Source organism: Dioscorea cayenensis, chromosome 9 (assembly GCF_009730915.1).
Source record: "Dioscorea cayenensis subsp. rotundata cultivar TDr96_F1 chromosome 9, TDr96_F1_v2_PseudoChromosome.rev07_lg8_w22 25.fasta, whole genome shotgun sequence".
NCBI classification, from domain to species: Eukaryota; Viridiplantae; Streptophyta; class Magnoliopsida; order Dioscoreales; family Dioscoreaceae; genus Dioscorea; species Dioscorea cayenensis.
Window position 1 is genome coordinate 9,167,522 of NC_052479.1, and position 26,838 is coordinate 9,194,359.

A 26,838-nucleotide genomic window follows, 5' to 3' on the forward strand; every position below is an offset into this window, starting at 1 on the left:
TCCGATCTGGTTTAAACTGGATACCCGATTTTTAGTACCTGGTTTAAACCAGATCGGATACAAGTCAAGCTTTTGTCGATCCAAAAAACCGGGTATCCGATCCGGTTTTAAAACCCGGGTCGGGTACCCGGTTTTCACCCCTAATAAGGGATAAAATTAATATATAGTATAGATATATATGAACATAAACATAAATAGTAAGTTTTGGCGTGGGGTTGAAGATGACGCGGTAGAGCTTCTTTGTGCATCACGCCTTTGGATAAATGAAATTTTATCACATTTTCACTGCATACATGACAAATGACAAAGAAATTGTTTATTTACTTATTTATTTTTTCATAAAAATTGGATAAAACAAAACTTTATTAACAAGATTACAAAAATAAGAAGAAAGATGAACATAGACTGAGAAAAATAAAAAAAGCCGAGGTTTGAAACATATACAACAATGAAGGGACATAACAAGAAGATTCACTGGCGGTGGACAAAAAGAAGAGAAAATTAGTGTCACCCTAGAAACAATTAATAGAAAAGCCGTCCGGGGTGACATAACCAAAATGAAGATAATACTTAGCTGGTGTTAGGATAAATCACAGTTTCTTTAGTATTGACAGCACATGATCCAAGGAACTTGAGGCTTCGCTTGATAGAGGTGGTCGAATTCGCAAGTTTAACACTTGTTGTGTCAAGAGCTACAGAAACCTAGAGAAGAAACCAATGCTTAATTCTCAAAATAATTAAAAAAGGCAGGAAATATTTGCCATTGAAAATTTGATCGTGAAGAGGTGATTAACCAATACACCACCTTGTGGTAGAGCACACAAGTAGTCATTGGGAGTTTGCAGCAACCCTTATTGCATATATATATATATATATATATATATACTGACAAAACGTCAGCTGATAATAAACGGTTCCTCGAGGAAATCCATGTTGGCTTCTATTTTACTAGAAATCTAAATTATATAAAGAGCCTTAGTCTTATGCAATGATCATTGAATTCCATAAATAAATAAAATTCCGGTTTGCTTCCACTTCTTATGCACTCTTAAGTTTAACTCAGTTTGCTTAAGCTTTAAGCTTTTGCAACTTGAAGAGCACCTCCTCTTGCTGTGGTATCGGAGACAGTTTTGCTTACGGTCAGGTGTAATTTAACTAGAGATAAATTTAATATTTGTTTAATTTTTATGAGTTTTCTGGGGTAAATCCCTTACGAGATCCTTCTTGGTTCTTGTTTGAGATGAAAAACTTCTACGGAAAAATTATGCTTCTCCTATAATTTTTTAATGGAATTAACACTTAGAAGAGCTTGAAAGCAATCTGAACTAAGAGCCCTTTTTCTCAAACCGTTTGGCTCATTGCACAAGTGTTAGTTTTTTTGATACTGGTTAAGAATAGGCTACCGATCTAACTATTAAACCACTACTCGATGACACCCGAGAAGCGCCTGTTAAAAAGCCATGGTGAGGGGGAAAAAAAGCAGGAAGTGGTGTTTGATGAGACTTCAGATTAATATTTCTAGGATCCATTCAAAGCTGGACTTGTTCTTATCTAGTACTTTAATGTTTACTTAAGAATCATCCGAAGAATCATCCATTCAAAGTGGTGTTTGATGAGACTTCAGGTAATGTTAAATTTAATATCTGAAGAATTTAACCAAAAATTAGTAGAAGCCTGTTAAACATATAAGAATTGTTATAAGATCTAAAGGTTATAATATGACAAGATCATAACCTAATTTATTAATATCAATAGTTTTGCTGGACAAGTTGCTAATAATGGTAATATTAGGTGTGCGTTAAAATCTGTTCTCAAAGAAAGTGAAGTCTTAGGAAGCAAAGGAATTGAAGCCCTCCAAGTGCAATATTATTCATCTGAACTAAGGGTTGGACTAGAATGGGATTTACACATAATAGTAGAAAAAAAAAAGAAAATACATTAGTCCCAAATCAGTAGTAGCTTAAATAATCCAAGCACTTCTAATAAGTGGTTGGATTGTCCTACTGGTTTGCTCAATTGTAGTAAAAGTCACCTGGCTATTACCAGCATTAAGCTATTATTTCGTGAAGAGCAGGGAGTTTTCCTTTCTTTAATCTTTTGCATTAGCTTGAACAAAGTTTGGATCAGTGATGTTAATTTGCACATGAGAGTGTACAACTCTTAGTCTAGGAGTGAGATTAGCCCAAGGCTATAGTGGAATGACTGTTTTGAGATACTCTTTCTTTTTAATAGTTATGCAGTTTGATTTGGTTTTAATCTTCTACATAGCCAATGAATGTGAAAGCAATTGCTTGCATGATCATAAAGACCCAATGAGAACTGAAAGATAAGCCTTGATCTTGGACCCCTTAGGATCAAACTTAAGATCCTAGCTTGGGTTTCTTATTAATCTATTGAATTGTCATACATTTAAAGTTTTACACGAAAGTAGGAGTTAACCTAATCTAAACACCTTGCTACATCTTGAAAGATAGTAGCAATTGCAAGCACTTAAGGGCAATTTACCTAATTTATCTAAACTAAAATAGACTTGGAGCATACCCTCTACTACTCCTTGTAGTGAAACCCAATCCTAGGATCATTTAAATCTGAATTTCAGCCCCACAACCTAGACTTTTACCACCTTAGCTCTTGTTAATTCTAATTTCTTAAATTTTATTGCTTTAGCTTCTTCACACCCGTATTGTTTATTTGCCTAGATAGCCTTTAGTTGCAATTGATTGGCTTTCAACACCATGGTCTATGTGGAAACAATATCTTAAATACTACTTGGCAAAACCATGCACTTGCGGATACACAACAAACATATCAAAATAACCTTCAAAATTCCATATTTTTCACCTGAATTCCAAAGAACTGTTTCTTGTCTCAACTTCTGAGCTTTGTCAGCATGAACTCATAAATTAGGAACAACTCTTAAACAACTTAATATACCACACAGCAAAGCAATCATAACTCACATGACATTTTTTATTTTAAAAAAAAGAACCTGCATGCTTGACATTGCTCACCAACCCATACCTATTGGCCAAATGAAATTCTGAAAGGGAAAGAGATCCAATCATCTTTGCTCAGCCAAATGAATTCAGCTCAAGAGGAATTCTAGAAACATTTTCATAGGTGAATGAAGTCATTTTCAGTTTTAAGGCTAGCCACTTGTTCATCAACAAATAAAGCTCAACCAGGATAACAGATCAGTTTCTTGCAGGTTCAAGGTCACAAGAAGAGTTCATTAAAAGTTAAGATCATCCGTTTAAGGTCACAAGAAGAGTTAATTAAAAGTTAAGATCATCTATTCAAGATCACAATAGGAGTTTTATTGATTAAAAAAGGAATTTTGCCCAAAAAGTGAGTATGATTCGAAACCAATATAAAGGCTAGTCACTTGATCATCCACCCATACTACTTAGCCATGTGATTCCACAAATCCTCAGGCTCATCATAAAGAGATCAGTGGACTAAAAATTTTAAGGCATTTTGTGAAGCATAATATTTTATGTCACAAGAATATATACTGAATAGATAAGTCTGCCAACACTAAAAGCATTGTAGAAAAGATTACTGAATAAACATAGATGTATGGCAGAAATAAGTTGAAGACTGATGTTATTACTTACTTTTCATTCCTCTCAAACTTGCTTTGAGATTGATCAACCATTCCATTATTGATTTCATTGGTGTTTTCTTCTAATTGTATTTTTGTTGTCAATATCATTGATTTCTTCTTTTTGTTTTTGGCAAGTTCTCTTTCCATCTCTGTAAAAGATAGTAAATTTTAATATTTAAATTTATTGAACAAAACTTCGAAGATAAACCAGGAAAAAGACTTACTGTTCTTGTGTTTCTCTGCCTTCTTCGCTTCCTTGATTCTTAGAGAACTGCCAGACTCATTCTGACAGTACTACTTTCTGCTGCAACAACTTATGGAAGAAGATCAACAGCACCGGTTGTGATGGGACTCCGAGGAATATGTGAGACAGCTAACATTATGCTAAAGATTTTATTGCAGTGGTTAGGCGATGGTGATCATAAAATGGTAGGCCCAATTGAACTAATAGACAAAGCAATATGATCTACATCAATGCTGGCTACTATTGAATATTGTGATTGGTACAAGGAAAAGGCAAATTTTAACAATTTCAAAGAAAAAAAATAAAATATAAAAGATGTATAACATCTAAAAGTTTAATAACTTTAATTAAGAAAATTTATAATTATTACAACAAACCTTACAAATGGTTTCACTCAACATGTCTGTGTGCTAATTGAGAGGAAGCCCGTCACTATTTTTTATCAGTTTTGTTTGCCTCCTCTCCTCTTTGTTTTTTCTTTTATAAAACGGTGCCCTTTTTCGTTCCCATCTTCATGGTTGGTTGACTTGTCTTCTGGAAAGCAAAGAATGAAGGATGTAACAATGCATGCAGAAATCTGTAGTGGCATTTGAATAAACCATTTTATATATGCAATGAATCCCTAAGTCCCAAAGTCGGCAAACAAATTCCACAAAACAGAAAACAAATGGTGTATTATGCAGTCTGCACTACTGAAGCATTAACATCTAGAAAATAGAAGTTGCATTCTGTGGCAAGCATGATGGGCTATTTTTAACCAACAATAAACTTTGTTGGCATCAAAATAAAGAATTATGTTTTACTGAATGTACCTTTACCTTTTCTTTATTATTCATGCAGATTATGAAATTCATTAAATTCACATAAAGAAGAATAAAACTCACTGGAAATCCTAAGAAATCAAATTTACATAATTAGCAAGGATATAGGAAGTTAAAATTAGGAAAAGCTAGTGCTTTACAAAGAAAAGGTTATCTCGGATTTTGTCTTTGGAAATAGTTTTGTTGTAGAAGATTTTTCCCGTTAACTGAAAACAGTGTTACTTGGATACGACATATCCAATAGATATAATATATATATATATATAATGATATATTGGGGACATGTTTGAATTACATGTTCCCCGTGTAATCCTAGTTTACCTTGTTTTTTAGAAAAAAGAATTTTGGTTTCACTATCTCTTTTTAATTTCACTCTCAATCTTAATTCCATTTTCTGTTTAATTTTTAGTTTATATCATCTATACTTGTTGGGTTACCCTATTCATTATCCTTTTAAATTGCATATTTTTATATATTTTTCTTATATTTATAAATTAATTCTTATCTTTCAAATAACAATTTCATGATTTCAAAAATCCTATTATACTATAATTTAAGATTTAGTATTATTTAAATCCTTTGTCTTAAGCTATATTTTTCTACAGCTTGCCTTACTACAATGTTTTCTACCTTTCTCAAAACAACATGGTTCACATTGTTTATACTTTGTACACTACCCTAAAAAGAACTTGTTTTCCCAAAATATTTTTCATCCTTTAAAGATCAATGTGATTCACATGTCTATGTAATTACAAACATACTTGCATTTGGTGATCACGATATGTTTGCGTCGTGTCCATGCATCTTATTATATTAAATTCAAGTGCTCTGACGACTCTAATATTTAGATACTCGCACACTCCATATCCATCGCCCCAGTAACATACGCCAGACTCCTCTGCTATATCCTCAGTATTTTCTTCAATTTTCAATTGTGCATGCCTTATAGCACTAGTTTAGATGCAGTAAAGAGTTAGGAAGCTAAATGCCTTACCATTCTTTTCTTTTAGTTAGATATACTTCGATAGTTTTGTCTATTTGTCATGTTTTCTACAAGAATTCAAAATTCTGAAAGGTCATGAAAAAAAAGGATGAAGCCATCAAAACAAGGAACCAAAGCAACAATAGTGCCTGAATGAGAGAAATTATTATTGCAACAAAAGGTCATATAGCTTTGGAGCAAAAAGGAAAAAGAAAGATTATGATGAAATTAAGATAAAGATCTTTGTTAGCAAATGAAGAATTAAAGGGAAGGACATGCTTCTGATTAACATATCTGCAATTGTATTTCATAAGCATTTCTATGGTGTGCTATGATAAATCATCAAATACATTAACTTTCCCCCTTGCCAAGCCTAGTCATCTCATGAAAATATTTTGTTTGGTCTGCATGTTTATACATAATTTTATATCCGCATGCCATACCTACAGAGATAGTATCAAATTTCACATTTGACCAATACTAGTGTTGTTGACACTTGTAAGCAGAAATAAGACCTAGAATCAAATACAATAAACATATCTACCTAGCTTAAATTATAAGTACTGTATAAAGCGGCATATCAAGCAATGTGCTGACAAGAGAGACTAAAACATCATTTTATCCTTGATAATGATAAATTAGTACAGAAACATACCTTCTATAGATCCATAGATAATTTCCCAAGATGCCTTATATAGATTGTGGAGATTCACTGCAAGAACAGCATTTGCAGACTAACCAATCAAGTTAATATTTCCTACCATGGAGAAGTACATAACTATATACATGATCATACAAGTTAGGTCCTTCCATGCATCATAAGACTGACAACATGGGGGCATGCCACCTGTGCCCCCAGGTCAGTCATATGAAACATACTCAAGGAAAAATAGTTGTACAAGGAGAGGGACCAAAATACATGATACATTGAAATCACATGAATCAAAGTGCATTTAGTCTTTTGCATAAACCCATAGTTAAATGGCTCAAGAGATTGACCAAATTGCTCCTAATAAAGGACCGTAAAGACCTTGATGAGCACTTTGACATACATCCTCAACAAAATGAGTATAATTGCCTCGTCATATTTTACCTGTTCTTATTAAATAATATTTGCTTTCCATTTTTAAATATTAACTCAATTAGCAACTAATACCACAACAATTGAGGTGTAGCACAAGTTCCATTGTCTTTGTGGTTCAGTTAAGAGTTAGAATCTTTCATAAAACAACCTGAACTAGACCCCAAACACCAAAACAAGTGAAACTAATACTATAAACATTTCCATCATCGTCCAAACACAACACCAAACCAAAGCAGATAATGAAATGGACTGAGATAGATCCCTTGCTTTTCCTTTTCTGAGAATTCATGATGAATTGCCGGTAAGTGTAGTAAAAATACTTTGTATGACAAACTTATTAGTTATACCAATCGAGAAAAATAATTGAAAAAGTAAGGACAAACAAGAAAAGCACAAGAAAAGTTCTGCTGCTGCTATTCCGCTGGATTGCTTGCACTAACTCTTTGTTACCTCTCTCCACATTCAAGGTCGCCTCGACTGCCTGTGAAAATTTGACAAAATAAAAGGTTAGCAAACTCAGATGGGCCTGCTTAATAAGAAAGATCATAGCATCAAAATTTATAATTGATACCTGTTCGTATAGTTGCTCGATCTGCTGAGCTTGCTGGAGAACATGTGTTGACATGAGATGATTCAATGCAGACATCTCCACCATCTTAGTTTCTGTTTCTTGAACAGCATCCAAAAGGCTGGTCAATTCTACCTGATCAATGGCAGCAGAGAATGGTTTTTCTTATATACAAAAATAAATGCTGAAAAAATGGAAGCTTATAGTGGATAAATAATAACCTGAATTGCACGTGTTTCATCATCTAGAAGTTGATCCTGGATTCTTACAGGTCCAGAAGAAAGATCTTGTTCTCTGATCTCTGCTGCAGCAGAAGGAAGGGATTCTGATGATTTTAGCTTGGCTATTTTATGCATTTTTCTTCTTGGCATTGCTTTATTGACAGCATCCTGGAAGCGTACAGAGCGTAGCTGATCAAAATGAGCAGTAACTGCATGGAGCCGCTCACTCAAAATCAGAACCTGCACTTCTTAAGAAAGTAAAAAGGTGAATATATTTTCTGACTGTAAGAATTTACAGGCAAAAAAAGTAAACAATTGGACAAGAACAATGAATCGAAGACCAAAATTCTGCCCACAGGTTCCAAATCAGAACTTCAGTTCAACAAACTGGCAAAACTACACTATAGAAATGACTCAAGGGGCAAACTCAGGTCTTGCTAAATCATTCTATTTTAAATTGTGAGACTAGAGTAGAAATTATGTCTAATGGCATCTTTTGAGATGAATGAGAACTGGAGACACTTTGCAAGGACGAATTTTGCATTGGGTTACAAACTCAGAGATGAATAGGAATTAGACACTTCAATAAGTAGAGATCAGCACTCTAAGTAGTAAACAACAAGAAAAACTTCAGATTCAAACTAATGTTACAGCAGTCATGTAATTAAAGACAGAAATACCATACCACACCATGTTTGTGAGCTAGGAGATCTGCATTAAAGCCATCATCCCGCACATTAAGCCAAGTCCTTGCATTTCCACTTTTCTCTTCCTCAAGGATTCTATTCTTTAGGACATCAATCTGGTCCTTGCATGATTTTATAAATATGCTAACCTGAAGAGAAAGGACTGTACTCGATAAATGGGATTGTTTTTCTGATCAAACAAAAATAACTTTTCATTATTATGTGCAGTCAAGATTCTATTTTCCCAATATATGAACAATTAAAATACAAGGTTTTTAACCACAAAATGAGATAGAACCCCCACAACTGAGCGATCCCGAGGCATGAAATGAGTTTAAAAACATTGGTGATAGTTTTTGAAACTTAGGACAGAGGACCATCTTCCAAAACCTTTTGTGTGGCTCACCATAAGAGAATACAAAAAGGTGATGCAATCATAAGCCAGCTAAGCGGTAAGCAGTGTTGTTAAAGGCAGCTGCTTAAGCTCCTAGCCAGTCCGCCCAGGCAGTTTTTGGTATAACTGCCTAGGCATTGGCCAATTAATCCTTTAAATACTTATCAGATGCATATAAACCTAGGCAGTCACCTAGGCAATGCATATGAGATTAACTCCCGACTACAACCTAATCGACCAATTAGTTAAAAACTTAAAAATATCATAATTCAACCCAACCAGCCTAATTGGGACAATTTCCGACCCAAACCAATCATGCCTATCTTTCATACCCCGAATCCATTGACTAACTAAAACCTGTTAAGAAACTTAAAAGCTAAAATCCTTCCTAATATGTGCAAAAGCTCTCCTCACAGCCAAGTCCAAGCCCCTTACTTCCTTCTCAAATTCTTTGCACATCGCCAAAACCAAGAGTCTTTTCTCAAGGTGGACCTTCAACTTCAAGCTTGGTCCTTCCTCTAGAAGATGCAGGCTAAAAGCTTCTCCAAGGACCAAGAAAAAAGGTTCTTATCTTGGATTTCATCTAACCGTATGAAGCTCTAAAAGATCTCAAGCAAAGGTCAGATGTTCTAACTTTCAAATTGATGCTTGACCTCCTTTTGATATATTAATTCATTAAATTTGGACTGATGCTACTTCATCTACGGTTCTGCACATAATTTTTAGATTTATATCCTTTTTCTTGTACTGAAATCAAATGGCTTATTTTTTGTTCAATATAACCAAAGATTAAGAGATAACTTCTTGGCAAGACAAGCTAATCCCAAGGCACTTGGCCCAATTGTCTTTGATGAGATTGATCCAATCGATGAATGGATTATAAATCCAAATAATTTGGATGAAAATGAACTAGTCTTTGAAGGTAAGAACCACACATGTTCTTGGTGGATGAGGGGAGAGTATCACATGCTACGGTTGGGCGAAAATCAATAAGATAGATGGCTCTACACATGGAGATTGGAGCTAAGGCAAGAAAATAGCTCAATAATCCAAATAAGAAATGATGACATTAAGGAGATAGAAGCCGATTCTGAAGAAATAGAAGAAGAACATGATTATGTGGTGGAGGATTATGCATTGGCGGGTTGAAACTTAAGATCATGGTCAAAGTGTTGTGCTTAAATTAAACTCTTAACCATTCATTCTAAGATGATGAAGTACTTTTCAGAATTGAAGTGTGTTCTGCATTTATTTGCTAGCTTTTTTGAATAAACTTGCTCAATATTGTTCAAGAAACTTGTAAACAACTTTTTTATATTTTCTATAAACTTTCAGGATAATCACCACATAGGCACTAGGCTGTCCACCTAAGTGCTTGGGTGATGCCTAAGCAATAGGCTTCTGCTACGTAGGCACTGCCTACCCACCTTGACAACATCTGTCGTAAGAGTGTCAAAGAGGAAAAAATATCATGGAAGGAATAAGTGAAACACAATTACAGAATGACCCTTATATAATAAAGAGGGTAAATTTCGGAAAAAGAAAATTACTTCATGTTCAATATCATCCCTCTCTTGTTCAGTTGTGCGATGCAAGCCCACATAATCTTTTCGATGCTTTACAATGAAATGTTCCAATTCATTAATGCTTGACAGCTACAAGAAAAAGGAAACATAAGTTAGCTTTCAGTAGTATTGACATGTCGATACCAAGAACCAAGAACTAAAAGAAATAGATAGGCAAAAACCATTACTTAAAAGAAATTGAAGGAGCCAGACATGAGACAGAAATCTATACCGTCTTCAATGCAGCTTTTGTAAAGGGTTTTCTCTCTGAAAATTTGCGCATAATGAAAGCAGCCAATATTGCAGCAAGTTTTGACTGTCAGTAAGATTTTAGACCAAAGGGAAGAAATGAAGTTAAACTGACTTCAACTTCAAAAGGTGATTCAGCAGAAAATATCTTTATGCTCATATTTCCTAAATAAATGTGGGCTAAAGCAAATCCTAGAATCATAAGATAAAGGAGAAAGTCCAATAATGGCAAACTCAGCACTCAAATGTCATTATAGTAAGTATCAGAAACTTCTCAGATCTAACTATTTACATAGCTGGTCGACACTATGATTCGAACTAATGCATTATTAAAACACAAGCTAAGAAAATCTGTTCCTTCACACCTGTTGGTCAAAACTTTGTGGACAAGTGATATAAGATTTCCTGTAGTTCATGAATATCAAAGAAATATGGCTCTTCTTATTTTTTATTTTTAACAAGAAGCTAACCAAGGTAGTTCACAGATTGTTTCATTACATTTCAACTGGGGGGAAAAAAGCATTGTCATTAATAAACAAATAAAACCATTGAATTTAAATTATATTATGAGAAGCATTCAACAACTAATTAACATCCAAAATTCCTCTTTTTCCAGTCACATTTCAAAGGAAAGAAAAACATGAACATCAATAAACAAAATGCAGCATAAATAAACAAATAAACCCATTGAATTTATATAATTCAATGGAAAAACAGTCAAAACCTCAGTGTATCCGGAGGAAAAAGCAGCAGCACGGACAACATCCTTGAAATCTTCGGTTCTATCCCTATTCCTCAGCATCTGCTCAACCATCTACCACCATACATCGGACATCACGTTCCCTTCAATATCTCCGACCTTTTCCCTGATCCAACTTAAAAAAAAAACCAAACACACAAGATTTGACTCTAGATTTGACGACAAAAATACCAGATTTCCTCCTAAAAAGTAAAAACAAGCTCAAATCATCCAGAAAAACACAAAAAAAGAGCTTCAAATAACAAGATGCATCATGGATAAACCCTGGATTCCTTGGTGAATGGTAACTGAAATGGTTGAAGATCGAGCAAGAATTCAAACAATGGGTAGAGGCTTGCGATGAATTACCTTCTAATGGTGCTCGTTTGGATCGATCGAAAGGGATTGGGATTAAACCGGGGAAGCGACGCCAGTATTGACGAGGAAAATTGGATGCTCCGTGTCCAGATCGCAACGCAGTGATAGGCAATGCAATGAACAATTTTATTTAATTTTATACTGAATAGAGCCCAATTCATATTTGCATATACATACATAAATACATATTATGAAGTTTGTCTTATTAAGAACCTTTAAACGCCATTTGAAGTTATTTGATTGCTTTTGTAAATATTTTTTTACCCAAAAACATAAAAAAAAATGTAAACCATTAAAAATTTAACGCCGTTCCTTATTATTATATGGAGATAATGATATTTACATTAAAAATTTAATAAGTTTGTGGAAAAAAATTTAGGTTAGCATGATTACATTATAATTACAAACAAAAGAATTTAGGTTAGCATGAAAAGTAATGCATGTACTCATTTCTTAAACAGAAAACTTATTTTTCAAACAGAACCTCATATTTTAAACAGAAGGCTCATGTTTTAAATAGAAACTCATTGCACCCAAGGGCATTATAGTCAAACCCTGTCACACTTGCCACAACTTCCCACGCAAGAGACAATTTTGTCCAAAAAAATCCAAATTAACTCTATGGATCACTTGGGGTTTAAAAAATTATTGTATTCAAAAGGAAGCGGTTTTTATGGATATTCAAATTTAGGGGTAAATATGTGCATATTGTAAACTTTAGGGTTGTTTTTAGCAATTTCCACTAAAATATATAATATATTATTATACATTCATAATAATAACCAAAACCTTATTCCATTTAACCCGTCGGTGCCTTCTTTCCCCATTTTTTCTAGATCCGTATTTACACACATCATATCACAACATCAAACACTAAATCCCATATAATCAAAACATTATAATATTATAATGAATATGTTTATATATTTCTTATCTCCATATCCCACAAATCACATCACAACATCAAACACTAATCCCATATAATCCAAACATTATAATATTATAATGAATATATTTATATATTTCTTATCTCCATTTAAAAGTAACTGTCTCTCCACAAATCACATCACATCAAACACTAAGTACTGCTTGATGTAAAATAAAAATACTAAGATAATTTTATTATCGCAGAAGTGCAGACGATTATTACAAAAATTATGTCATATTTTATTCCTACAGAATGGGTGTTTGGGTAACAAAATATATATTACAAAAATTATTACATATCTTACATAATGAGTGTTTGTTTTGCATAATAAATAATTATTACATAATAAATATACCCGTTGGATTATAACCGTTGGTAATTAAAATTTAAAAAATAGCCGTTAAAATATAACCGTTGTAAATATAGCCGTTAAAATATAGCCGTTATCATTTTACCCTATTTATACACAACATGATACCTTTGCATTATGCACATAATCGAAAAATTCATAGTTGAAACCATTGTTTTCACCATGGATTCCTTAAATCTTTGGAGGAAAAATAAAGAAGATGATCTACTCATGCTCAAAGAATTGGTCAAGAGAATGTCCAAAGACCTTTCCAAAAATGTAGAACATCACACATCCATTCTTACAGTGATGCATATGTACAAGAAATTCTTCAAGGTCATGAGGAACGCTAGCAAAAGAGAATTTCGCATGTGAGCCTTATATATTTCAAGCACTAGTTGATCGCTTAAGAGAAAAAACTCTCCTCCTCAACTCCAAACCCGGACAACAGCTGAGGAGCAACTAGCAATGTTCATGATACACTCTAGCTCATAATACTAGTAACCGTGATGTGCAAGAGCGATTTCAACATTCTGCAGAAACGGTTAGTCGATATTTTACTAAAGTACTTAAAAGTCAGTAATTGACTTGCTCTGAATATATAGAACCTCCATCGACACCGACATCACCGGGTTATTCGTAATACCCGAAAATTTTTTTCCCATATTTCAAGGTAGGCAAATCTATATATTATGAAGTTTATTGTGAACTTTTTTTGTCTTTATAAATATTTATATGTTTGTTTATTTTCTAGGATTGTGTTGGTGCTATTGATGGAACACATATTCCAATCACGATTTCTTTGATAAGCAAGATCCTTACGAGAACGAGGAAACAAACGTTATCACGAGATATTCACGTTTCGCATGTGATTTTGATCTTCGCTTTTGTATATATACTGAGATGGGTTGGGAAGGTTCTCGCTCGACACTAGGATTCTCCAACATTCGATTGAACAAGGTTTTGAAGTCCCACGGGGTAAATATTATCTAGTAGACGCAGGGATATGATAATACCCGAATTTTTATTTCTCCATATAGAGGTGTCCGTTATCATTTGCGGTGAGCAAGGTCGAGCGCAAAACTAGACCGAGCAATTATAAAGAACTGTTTAATTTGGCGTACGCTGCGTCATTACGGAATCATGTTGAACGCATCACTCGGCATTTTTGAAGATGAGGTTTCCAATCCTTAAAGTAGCAACTTTCCACCCAATAGACTCTCAAACTAATATAGTGGTTGCTGCTTGTATGTTGCATAACTTCATCCGTATACATAATGGTACAGATGCTGTTGAGGATTTCAATAATGAAGCCGAAGAAACTATTGTTCCTAATGGAGATGAGTCATATGGAGAGGATGTTGACACCATGAACTCTGAGCGAAATGCAGGTGCTCGTAAAAGAGATGAAATAGCAATGCAAATGTGGAATGATTATTGTAGCTACCGCCGAGCTTGACCATAGGTGTGTGGCAATCATAAAATTGTTTCTTATCCATTGTATCACCGAGCACTTTTGGATGAATGAATCTTGGGTCTTGTTCGAAACCATTGCCTATATTGAAATAACATTATAGAGTATATTACAAGACAAAATGATACTTATTAACAAATTCATGCCAAACAAAAAAAAAAGACCTACAATCAAAATTACACATAATGAAAAGATTCCCATGACAACTTTAAAAACAAAAGGATATTTAACAAGTTCAAGATTACAAGTTCATAATCAAAACAAGTTCATGGGAAAAAAATTTGTGCTTATGAAAACATTCAAGTTCAAGATAACAAGTTCATAATCATCTTCTACTCAATTTTAGAGAACATCATTTTGAGCCATGGCACTTTATGATCTTCCTGAAGACATAAGAAGAGTTCATGATAACTCTTATCTTTAATGAAAATTTGGGTAGCTTTGAACATTTCTTCTTCAGTGAAAATGGCACTCATTTGATTGAACACCTTCATGCAATCTTCTATTATGTGTTTTTCCACTACTTGAGTGCCTTTGAGAACTTCGAGATATTCTTTGTTCTCGCGCTCTCGAAATGCAATGTACTTGTCCATATTGAATGATGAATCTTGCGGCTTTTTCCCTTTTCGCTCCCTTTTTTCTTCTGTGTCCATCTTGATCTCTTAGTCCCCGAAGAATTTCATTGCTTGAACTTTGAGTTTGAGGATTCCGTGGTTGAGAACTAGGTGGTTCCACTTGCATGATATCATCATCCTCAGTCTCGTGTGTAGGTGATTGTTGTCTTGAATCGTTTGGAGTAAGAACACTTGGACTTGGGGTGTGCACTGGTGATTGGGAGATATCTTCATAATCTTCTATACCACGAGACCGTTTGCCTTCAGAGATATCTCCCTACATTTTAAATATATAATATGTTAGTGAAATACAAGTTTGTAAATGTAAAATATTAGAAAATACATGCTTACCCTCATAAACCTCCTGCAATGCCATAAAATATGGAAACGGTCTAGTATGCCACTTCCTTGCATCTCTATTCCTCTGTTTGATTTTTTTTCAAATTAGATGGTTGTACATACCTCTAGTAGTGGTGCCCAAACATCATCAGGAGCGGACACAATATGTCTTTCATAATCCCATCCAAAGCCACTTAATTCAGAAAACCCTTTTAGAAGCTTGTAGGTTTTTTTCAACTCTTGCTCTAATGCTTTGACTTGGCTTGTGGTGATGCTTGGATTGGAAAACTTGGTTATCATGTCGCGGACCATCTTGTTCCATGCTTCTTTGGTCCATCCATTTTGTGAACGGTACGCCAGAGTATTATACTCACCTAATAACTTTACTAGGTGAGCCTTGTGAATTTCATTCCACTTTGCCCTAGCTTCATGTCTTTCTTCACTTGCCACAGTTTCACTTGCCATAACTGATGAAGCACTGTAAAATATTGGCAATAGAAGATAACATTAGGTATGTAATGCAATATTAAATCTCATGTGTGTTATTCTTGGTGATTAAAAGCAGTTGAATCCATAACGTGTGCTCACAACCTAATGTATAGAAGAATGCGCTAAAACCTATTAAATAATGGTCAAAATACTCAAATTACATTACTTTCTAGCTATTAAATAATGGTCAAAATACTCAAATTACGTTTTATTGGTAATGCATCAAGTTTGTTTCTTCTTTTTTTCTTTTTTTCTTTTCTTTTTTTTTCTTATATGTATATATATATATATATAAAGAATGTGAACAGGTATTGCTTAAATGGCAGTCATTCAACTCTTGATTGTTCATACTGGACCAGGCCATGTGGTAGTTTTCATGACCAGCAAAAGTTTATATATTTCACATGTATCCACTAATAATTAGTTAGTGTGTCACTACATAAAAGGCAATCAAGAAGCCTTAACATAATACATCAATCTTGCTAACTTTGAGTCTTGTCCAATTATTTATAGTTCTTAGCACACAACTTAAGCCACAAAAAAGTATGACATTCCACATGTTTAATGAACGTGAGTTCAGCAACCGGATTTTTAAAAGAACAGGTATATCAATACAGTGATATTTATTATATACTTATCATTTGACAATTATGCCAGAGAACTAATGAAGAAAGCTCTAATAGAAAGTAAAGAGTAGAAATATACTATTTCCTCAGAATGATTTTGAAAGGAATTAAAAAGAAGCAGGAAAGCCAAAATGATGAACCTTATCATTCAACTCACTTCAATGATAGTGATGTTTGTCAATTTTAAATTTATAAAGTACAATAACAAAGACCCATAATAGCATGAGGCACAAAACTTCAAATATGACCTGATTAATAGCAAAGAAAAACAAAAGGAAAAGGAAAATGCATTCTATACAAAAACTTCAACATCACATGATTCACATCAGAGTATTGCGGAGGGTCATGAAATTGACCATACCTAATAGCGTTCATTTTGCTGATCAAGGTTCTCAGGAAATAGAAGATAACATTACATTTGGATGAATACAACCTTGCAGAGTCAATGGATTTTAAGAGTAAATAATTCAAGACAGTGAGACATACGATCTAAAATTTTATACATGATCATCCTTTGATGATAATCATAACCAACAAAGAACGATCATATAAAAGATGAGTAACATAGAAACAAGATGAGATTAAAAAAAAAAACAAAGTTTAATCCACACAAACATTTTTGTCTTCAGTTAATCATCCATGGACACAATCCATGAAAACTTGTCAACAAGAATAAAACATGAAGCAGTGTCATATAAACAATAAAACAATGACAAACAGTAGTTGCACAATCACTATAAGATGTTAAGTCCAAGCCACATCAAATGTCAAGCAAAAACAACAACTTCAAAAGGGAAGAGATAACTTTAAAAAATCATCAAAGACCCAAATCATAGAAGAGAACCACAAAAAAATAGTCACAAGAAAATGCTAAGACGCTAGGCAACCTTTCCTTTCAACCCTATCCCTTCCAAATTCTGGTCTTCAAATCATGAGAATGAAACACAGATCTTGAAATTCCTTTTCTAACAAGATAATTATAATGAAGCCACATCTCATAAGCATCCCCATCAACAGAAAAGTACAAAAAAACTAGAGCATCAAAACAGGGAAGTCATAAATAAGGACACAACACAAACTTATACAGATTATTGAAAAGAAACAAAATCAAACAAGGCTGAAAAAAAGTTAGCATATGAATCAAAGAAGAAGTGAGTACTTCTCGTCTCCCACTACCCAAAGCATTGGCAGCGTTGGCTTTAGAAACAATTCAATGTTCCTCAGTTCAGGTCTCCATAAATTACTCCACATGGGCAACATTCACCCTCAGAAGAACGAAAGTATTCTATTGATCTTCATAGGAAACAATCCAAAACCACAACACCACCAAAACAATTAAAAAAAAAACAAACCTTTCTGAATGAAATCAAGATCAAACTTTTTTCTGAATAAAATCACGATCTTCGATCAAACGCTATTGTAATGAACAATTAGAACCCATAAATTCAACAAAACCAATCACAAAGATCCAACTTTTATACATCAAATCCTTTGAAATGAAAGCATGACCATTAAACAGAGAAGAAAGAAAAAAAATCTGAAAGAAAAGCTCAGCACACCTCTCTGGTTTCGCCGCCGCGTGAAGAATCTGAGAGTCAGTGCCCTAGATCAAACCGTAAACCTTGTTGTCATAGCTTCAGGCGTCGGCGTTGCCGCTCATCAGCCAGCGACACAGCTGTCGGAGGTGGGAGGATGGTTTGGATGTTCCACTTCGGCAATGGCTTCAAGCTTCTGGGCGTGGCAGTCAGCAACACAGCGAACTGAGGCTCTTAATCCGGTGGAGTTTTTGAGAAGAAAGGAATTCGGGCGAAGGAGAGAGGGTGACTGAGGGGTCACGACTTTCATAATAAAAAAAATATTCCAGTTCCACTGGAATATTTTTTTCTAGCAGAATCCCCAGATTATGTAAGATTTTTGGGGTGTAAATTAGGTACCCAAACGCCCATTATGGCATAAATCCGTGAAAATATTTTTTTCTGCTATAATGTATGGATTATGTAGGATTTCTGGGTTATCCAAACAGGGCCTAATCCCATATAATCCAAGCATTATAATATTTTAATGAATATGTTTATATATTTCTTATCTCCATTTAAAAGTAACTGTCTCTCCACAAATCACATCACAACATCAAACACTAATCCCATATAATCCAAACTAGGGGTGTATTTGAGCCGAGCTATTCGTGAACGGCTCGGTGTTCGGCTCAGTTAGGGCTCGTTCATGTTCGGCTCGTATTGTAAACGAGCCAAGCTTGAACTTGATTTTCAATCTCGATTAATAAACGAGCCAAGCTTGAGCAGCCAAAAGCTCGGCTCGTTTTAGCTCACGAACAAGCTCATGAACATAGCTCATGAACAAGCTCGTGAACACAGCTCACGAACAAGCTCGCGAACAAGCTCGTGAACAAAGCTCATGAACAAGCTCGTTTCTAAGCTCGTTTATAAGCTCGTATATATATATATATATATATATATATATATATATACATGTATATCACATATATTGTTGTCATTATTATTATTATTATTATTATATACATGTATATTAAGGTGTATATGTGACTATGTCATTATTGTCATCATCATTATGATTATGATTATAATTCTTATTCTTATTCTTATTATTATTATCATCAATATTATTACTTGACTCACATACTTGTAAATTGCAATATTTAATTAATAAGATATCAGTTTATATCATATAACAATATGTATAAACATACAATGATGAGTAACAACTTAAAATAATAAGTAAAGTATATGGTGTGATACTTTAAACGGAAATGGAAAATAATAAATAAAAGCATAAATTAAAGTTATTTGGCTTAATTATTTAAGTTTTCTAACTTTCTATGTATTGTTTGGTCAATACTACTTATTATTCTAATAAGTTGGTGTATAGTTATTTAAGTTTTATGTATTATTTTGTCATTCCTGCTTATTATTCAGAGTTAGCGCTTAGTTATTTAATTTTTTTTTATTATTTGGCTTTTCAATTTAAAGTATTACATCCTATATTTGTACGTACATACTGATCATGGCATATTAAAGATTATTTAAATAAGATATGACTAATGTATTGATTATGTGAAGTTGTGATGTTTGTCACCTTCGTCAAAAAAGTAAAATTAAAGATATCCCATACATAATAATAATAATAATAATAATAATAATAATAACAACAACAACAATAATAATAATTATATATTTAAATGATGTATGCCCCTGACGATACGTGGCCGCGTCGCTGGGGTCAAGGGGGCAGCGCCCCCTGCGGGGTTTTCCAGGGGCAGCGCCCCTGGAAGGAAAATTTTATTTAAGGCCCAAGCCCATAATGGAATTTTTAATTTGTTTTACAAAAAACCAAAAAAAACACAAAATCAGAACAAACCCTAGCATCATTCTTTTCTTTCATCAATTTTTTTCAACCTAAGCCGCCACACCAGTCCACCACCCATCCACGACCTGCTCTTGCGTTCTTCATCATCGACCAGCCTTCATCTTGACGAGCTTTTCATTCGAAACAAAATAAAAGGTAAATCTACCTTCTTCATTCTCTTCTTCTTTCATCTCTCTTTTTCATCTCTGATTTTATTTTCGGATTTTTGTTTTTTTTTTTTGTAGAATGTCTAATCATGCATCAATTGATGAATCATCTGCTAATGTTAGTCCCATTGGAAGTGTGGGAAATTTTGATAAACGAGCTTTGCTATTTCAATATGGACGAATTACTTGTATTGGATTATGGACAAAATGCTTTGTTATTTAAGTGATTATGGACACAATGCTTGTTATTTCAATATGGATGAATTACTTGTATTGGATTCTATATTGTTGTTTATCTCAAGATTGTGTTTGAATTTGTCATTTCATATTTTCAATTTATTTATTGCAATAGATGATTTATTTTGATGTAAAAAATGCATAAGTATATTATTTGTGAATATATAGGTTCTATTTTTCATAAACGAGCTTTATAAACGAGCTTCATGAACGAGCTTCTAAACGAGCATTTAGTGAACACGAGCTCAAACGAGCTTCTAAACGAGCTTCTAAACGAGCTTCTAAATGAACTCGAGCTTGAACGAACTAATAAACAAGCTTTATCGAGTCGAGCTTGAGCCGAGCTCGAGTTTAATAATTCCTCAAACGAGCCGAGCTCAAACAATATTTAAAGCTCAATTCGAGCCACGAGCCGAGCTCGAGCTCATCTTTTTAGTCACAAGCCGAGCTTGAACACATAAAAGCTCGGCTCGGCTCGGCTCGAATACATCCCTAATCCAAACATTATAATATTTTGATGAATATGTTTATGTATTATAATATATAAAAAAATGAGATTTATTATAATAATGGGTTTTTACTTTAGGTTTTGTATATTATATTTATAGGTTTTGTATGTATATGGTTTTGTTTTGATTAGGTTTTGCGCAAAAAGATCTAAACTCACTGGGGGATGCATTAAGGGTTGTGATGATGCCATGTAAACATAAGGTTGAGAGTGCAGTGCTTACGCGTCATAATCGACTTACGAGTTCCAAGAGAGAAAGCTCAAAAGAGGATGGAGTTCTTTAGAGATCTTCTTCTCAGCACGGTGGTTTCTATCGCGGTAGCACTTAGGGATGGAAATTTGTACTCTACCTGACGGGTATACCCATACCTGTACCCAGTCAAAGAGGGTATGGGTATGGGTAAGGGTATTACTCTCTTTGACTGGGTATGGGTAAGGTTATTACCCGTTATTTTTTGAGTGGGTACAGGTCGGGTAAAGGTATGCCCTTACCTTTAGCCCTTAGGGCTTGCTTATAAGGAGGTTTCATAAAGTAAAGTAAAGTATAGTAATATAAGGTAAAAGAAAGTTTTAAACCCTTCCTTACTTGGGATAAGGTAAGGTGAATAGAGGTTTTGAAATCTTGTTGTGTTTCGTTTGAAGGTAATTGGAGGTAAGGTTATATAATAATATTACTAAATTACCCTTAGTATGAAAGACAAAAATTGTAACTTTATTTACAATTACATGAAACTTATAAATCATTCACTTCATTGTTTATGTAAATCTCACCATTAATTATTACTATATTAATTGATAATAATATTAATTAATATAATAATTATAATATTTAATATTAATAATAATATTATTATTATTTATTATTAATTAATATTATTAAATAATATTATTAAAAATATTATTAATAATATTAATTGATATAATAATATTAATAATTATATTAATTAATATAACAATATTAATTAGTATAATTAAATAATATAATAATAATAATTAATTAAATCTCACCATTAATTATTACTATATCAATTAATATAATTAAATAATATAATAATATTAACTAATATAATTAATATAATAGTTATTATAATAATAATTATTATTAATAATATTAATTAATACAATTATACAATTAATATTAGATAATAATATTAATTGATATAATAATATTAATAATGATATTAATTAATATAACAATATTAATTAGTATAATTAAATAATATAATAGTATTAATTAATAGTATTATATTATTAATTAATCAAATATCTTGTAATTTTTGTAAATGAGTATGAGCATTTTGGTCAATAAAAAAAATATTGGTACACAAAACCTCTCCAACCCTCCAATTTGGAGGGTTGAGAAATGAGAGAAAAGTGGAGGTTTTAAAACCTCCTTGAACCCCTCTCAACCCTTACCTCCCCCTAAAACCTTCTACCCAAGCATGGAGTTTTTAAAAACCTTTCCCTTACCTTACCCCCAAAAACCTCCATCCAAGCAAACCCTTACCCGTTGAAGAGGGTACTCGTAAAAGAATTTTTATCTGGTAGACTCGGTTCTGTGGTAACTACCACGGAACCGAGACGTGGCTCAATCTTAGCCATGGGTTTATAAATTTTATTGTTTTTTATTATATAATCTAGGGATATATTGATAATTATCTTAAAAGATCTATGCCCTTTACTTTAGAAGTTATTAAATCGAGGCTAATCCAATCGGATGAGGTTGAGCCACATCTCGGTTCTATGATAACTATCATGGAACCGGTTCCATGGGATCATCTCTCACTGGTAAAACCCGTACCCGTACCCTTACCCTCATATATATATAATTTTTTATTAAACTAAACATTTACCCACAATTTATCCAAGATCTATTTTCATGATGATTAATTTGAAAATAATACTTCAAATTTTCTCTTAATATATTATTTTAAATTTTATCAAATTTTTATATTTATATTTGATAAAGTATAATATTATCAAAATTGAATTTTATGTATATATATTAAAAAAATTATAATTAAATTAAAAAATAAACATTATAAAACAAATATAAAAAAATAATGTTATAATAATTTATTCTATAAATTTTAAAAACATCCTAAAAATAAGGTACTAATAAAAAATTAATTGGATATAACTTATGAGAATTACTCATATTCAAAATTTTGCTAGACATTTATAAAATTTGAAGCTATATAAAATATAAATAGTAGATATATGAAAAAATTTAAAACAAAAACTAGAATAGTTAAACATAAACAAAAAAAAGATAGAGTTACCATTGAGTCCTAAATAGATGCTATTTTTATGTGATTATATAATTTAAGATAAACAAATATATATGAACTTGTAATTTTGAATTTATAGACATGTGTTTAAAGATTGTAATGTAATGTATAATTAATTTATTATTATTATTATTTAAATTTATATTTAAATTTAATTTGATAATTTGAACAACGAGTAAGCGGGTACCCTGTGGGTATACCCTATACCATGCAAGTAAGGGATAAGGGTATGATTTTTTTTACCCTAGAGGGTACGGGTAAGGGTACATGTATGGGATAGGGGTTACGGTACGGGTAAGGATTTTGGCATATCCTACCCGTTGCCATCCCTAGTAGCACTCCTTATCTTAGCCATCTTCGGCATAGGAAACCTTGACCACGGAGTTGACGATAAGCGAGTTTCCATCGTTGATGATCTCGGCGTTGATGAGACGTTGAAGCGATTTGGATTGGAATTTGAGGGAGAAGATGAGATTTGAGTTTTTATGATTTGAGTTTATTTATTTATTTTTTTTTGTTTTTAAATTTTTGAGTAGTTGTTTTTTAGGGTTTTGGATGAATGAGGAACCAAAAGCAACTATGCTTTCCTTTCGGAGGCTTTCTCTTCAAGACGGAGAGTGATAGATTTGAGGCAAGTTTTAGGTATTTTTTTCTCCCTTTTTTTTACACAGTTTTGGGATTTGAATTTTGTTCAATGTTTTTTTTTTTGGAGTAGTTGTTGGTTTTTAGAGAGATCTGGATGTGCTCTAATGTTGCTCAGCGAGTTCCCGGAGACCAGGCCCCCTTTTTGCGTGAGACAATACTTGCCACTTGATTTTCTTGATGGTGTTGTTGCCTGCGGCTCTTGAGCTCATTGATTCCAGGTTTTTTCAAATTCAATGATTGCTATACAATGTGAAATTCCCTATGATTGATAAATTCATTGTTTTCCAATATTGTTTCATTATAGAAAAAAACATTATAGATAAAAAGATTACGATTGCTTCTAGAAGGTTCTTGAGAGCAATTTTGTGATGATAATTAACTCTTGCTATAGGCCATGTATAGCTATAAGCTGTTGACTATCTAGGATAATGAATAAAAAAACACAAGAAATTCTATTCTTAAGTGCTTATTATTGACAATTAATTATTGGACCAATTAGCCTCATGAGCCTTGCTTAGTGAATTATTGAGTAGGTTTTAGGCTAATGATAATTGACAAAAAAATTTTTAATTGGAAATACACTTCTACAAATAGCCACTCTAATGATGTTATAAGTGCTTATAAGTGCTTATAAGTGCTTATCAGTGAGTGCTCTTAATTACAAGCTTGGTCTTACTATTGCTTTGAGTTTTGCATTTATCCTTTTTGAGTCTTTAGTTGTAATCTTTTAGTTGTATAAAAATAATTTCAAGAACTTAATATTCACATAATACATGATGTATACATATGTTTTAATGTAGTTTCATTTGTTGTATTTACACACACACCTATAAGAAAAAAAGTAGGAAAAAAAAACTCCATTCCTAGATCTCTTATGATCCTTTCACTAATTCAAACAAAAATATTTTGAATACATAATATATTAATTAATCAATTCTTTTTACTTTACACACGTTTTGCAATGAGCTTTCAAGTATATTTCATAACTAAAGCCCCCTACCCAAAACCAATTGGTGAAGATCAGGATAACATGGATATGGGATTGTTATGTCCCAACTTCAGACAAATTTATTGGTATTGTATTCTTGGAAACTGATACTCAGATACTTAGAGATATTTTTACAAATATAGATAGTTATTTAATAGCTTTAATTAATATAACACAAATCGTTGTACATATATATTGTAATTTACAATGGAAACATCATTGTTAGGGAGATGCAATACATGCCCAAATTAGAGATTTTGATTACCCAAAGTTTCAAGAAAAACTTATGGAAGGTGCAGTGTACAAGATTGCTAAATTCCAAGTAGTTCAACCTAATGTCTTATATTTATCAACCACAAGAGAATATCTCTCTCTCTCTCTCTCTCGAACTTAGAAGTCGATTATGCGTGTTAGATATTATTACAAAATAAAATAACATCATCAAAGCATGCGGAAGCAACAATAAATTTGTGATATATTCTAATTGTTTTAATGAACAACGTAATTTAATTAAAAGGCCTAGAAAATTACCTCTTAATATTTGAAAGCCTTTTATTTGATGTGCTCAAATTTGTCTCTCGGATTGTCGTAGATCTCCTAGCGCCAAATGAAAGTCCCACGCCTCTAGATCACACGCCGGAATTAAGAAACAATCTTCTCTTTTCTCCAAATAGTGGCTAGGGTTAGAGAGGAAGAGAGAGCTTAGAGATTTTTCTCACTAGAGAATTGATTGATTGATTCTAGGGTTTGAGAGGAGCCATATTTATAGAGAATTCATAAAATATGATAAATATTATTCAATTATGAGTCCTATTCAAAATATGAACCTTCATAATATGATAAACATTATCATAGAAGTTCTATTAGAAATATGAGTCTTAATGTAACTCAAACCACTTTGGTCATTGAGTTCTTATAATTTTGATTATCTATTCTACTCCATCGAATTCAAATCAAAATTTAAACTCAAGACAAAAACCCTAGACCAATTTACAATTTCACTCATCCCATGAAGTAAAATCGCAAATTGATAATTTTATCCCTGCACTCAAAAACGAGACTGATTCTTTATCCCTTTAAGCGTGACTCCCTAGGTTTGTTCCGATTGGGAATGGGAGGATACCAAAGGACATGGGTGACACCTAGACAGCCCCGTGGCTTCACGTCGTAACCTAATTGAACATGAATGAGTAGATCATTACGAACCATTCCGAATATGATTACCATATGTGTATAAACCTTTCATTCTTGTATCCCAACCGAGTGAGAGCTATGGTAATTGTCAAACTCACTGAACTCGATCATATGCAAATAACTATAGTGGGGTGATACTACCAAACTACCCTTCGTGCCCCACACGATTAGTTTGACTGCCTTGGCTAAGGTCTTCTAATCTCACATACTTATAATTGCATAGGATACTAACTCGTTTACTTCCAAGAGAACGAATTCCTTCTTGGTGATTAGTCACAAACTGCTACTTGCTCGACTAAGTTGCACTTCGAGGTTAGCCCTACCAAAAGGTAAACAGAAGCCTAACGACTCTAGTAACAGACTAGTCGTCACAAATACATTGTGATTATGATACCTCAGGTCTAAGTTCCACTTATATGATCATAACAAACAATCCTAATCATTGACTGTCAAAGAATTAAATCCATGTGATTGGTTTGTTGCGAGTCATGTTCAAATACACCAATCCCAGTGATGCATTTATGATATATTTCTATGTGTTCAACTAGCACTCTTTGTCAAAGCATATGTCATACAAATCCTAATGAACCTTTAACGCCTAATTAAAGGTTCTCCGATTTATGAACTATTTAAGTGTATAAAGTACCAAACCCTTCTAGTGCTCTTCTCTTTATCCCACAAAGAGTAGAAGGTTTAACTTAATACACATGAATTATGATATTCAAAACTAATTATAATGCCATCACAAGATTTATATAAAAATCAAAATAAATGCTATAATATTAATAAGAATGTATAATATAAATGAAATGCAATAATACAAGTATCCTCATTGGCATTCGAGGGCATAATCCTAACAATGCCAGCCATCTCTCTAAATGAGCAACGTAAGCACCGCACTCTCAACCCTATGTCCACATGGCACCATCATAACCCTTGATGCATCCGCAGACGGAGTTCAAATCTTTGAGTGCAAAACCTAATCAAAACAAAACCTATAAATATAATATACAAAACCTAAAGGAAAAACCATTGTTATAATAAATCTCATTTTTTTAATATATTAT

At 33.0% G+C, this 26,838-nt stretch overlaps 1 protein-coding gene and 1 non-coding gene across 4 annotated transcripts; both read right to left on the bottom strand.

Annotated features, from left to right (window-relative positions):
• Positions 1-373: 373 nt before the first annotated feature.
• Positions 374-11,661, bottom strand: LOC120269097 (syntaxin-81-like). 3 transcript variants are annotated; one of them, XR_005539092.1, is made up of 12 exons: positions 11,530-11,661; positions 11,146-11,287; positions 10,405-10,488; positions 10,158-10,262; positions 8,213-8,362; positions 7,528-7,767; positions 7,310-7,441; positions 6,310-7,219; positions 4,229-4,385; positions 3,832-3,991; positions 3,618-3,756; positions 374-702 (listed from the first exon to the last, which is right to left on the bottom strand). XR_005539092.1 is itself a non-coding variant. In XM_039276383.1 (8 exons), the coding sequence occupies exons 2-8, from the start codon at positions 11,233-11,235 to the stop codon at positions 7,076-7,078; spliced, it is 945 nt and encodes a 314-aa protein (XP_039132317.1). In that variant the 5' UTR covers positions 11,236-11,296; positions 11,530-11,661; the 3' UTR covers positions 5,940-7,075. The 3 variants fall into 3 exon arrangements, 1 of the variants encoding a protein (XP_039132317.1); XR_005539091.1 differs by having other exon boundaries at positions 11,146-11,296; XM_039276383.1 differs by lacking the exons at positions 374-702; positions 3,618-3,756; positions 3,832-3,991; positions 4,229-4,385 and having other exon boundaries at positions 5,940-7,219; positions 11,146-11,296.
• A 5,910-nt stretch (positions 11,662-17,571) lies between these two features.
• On the bottom strand, positions 17,572-17,663 carry LOC120269868. Its single transcript, XR_005539497.1, has one exon. It is a non-coding gene; the product is annotated as a small nucleolar RNA Z159/U59 (small nucleolar RNA).
• Positions 17,664-26,838: the final 9,175 nt, after the last annotated feature.

Bases quoted from the DNA above. Each gene is read 5' to 3' on its own strand.
- LOC120269097 (XM_039276383.1), bottom strand. From the start codon at position 11,235: ATGGTTGAGCAGATGCTGAGGAATAGGGATAGAACCGAAGATTTCAAG. The intron at 10,489-11,145 runs GTTTTGACTGTT...TCTTACTGACAG, and splicing joins TTTCCTCCGGATACACTGAG to TCAAAACTTGCTGCAATATT. The intron at 7,768-8,212 runs GTATGGTATTTC...TAAGAAGTGCAG, and splicing joins TAGCTCACAAACATGGTGTG to GTTCTGATTTTGAGTGAGCG.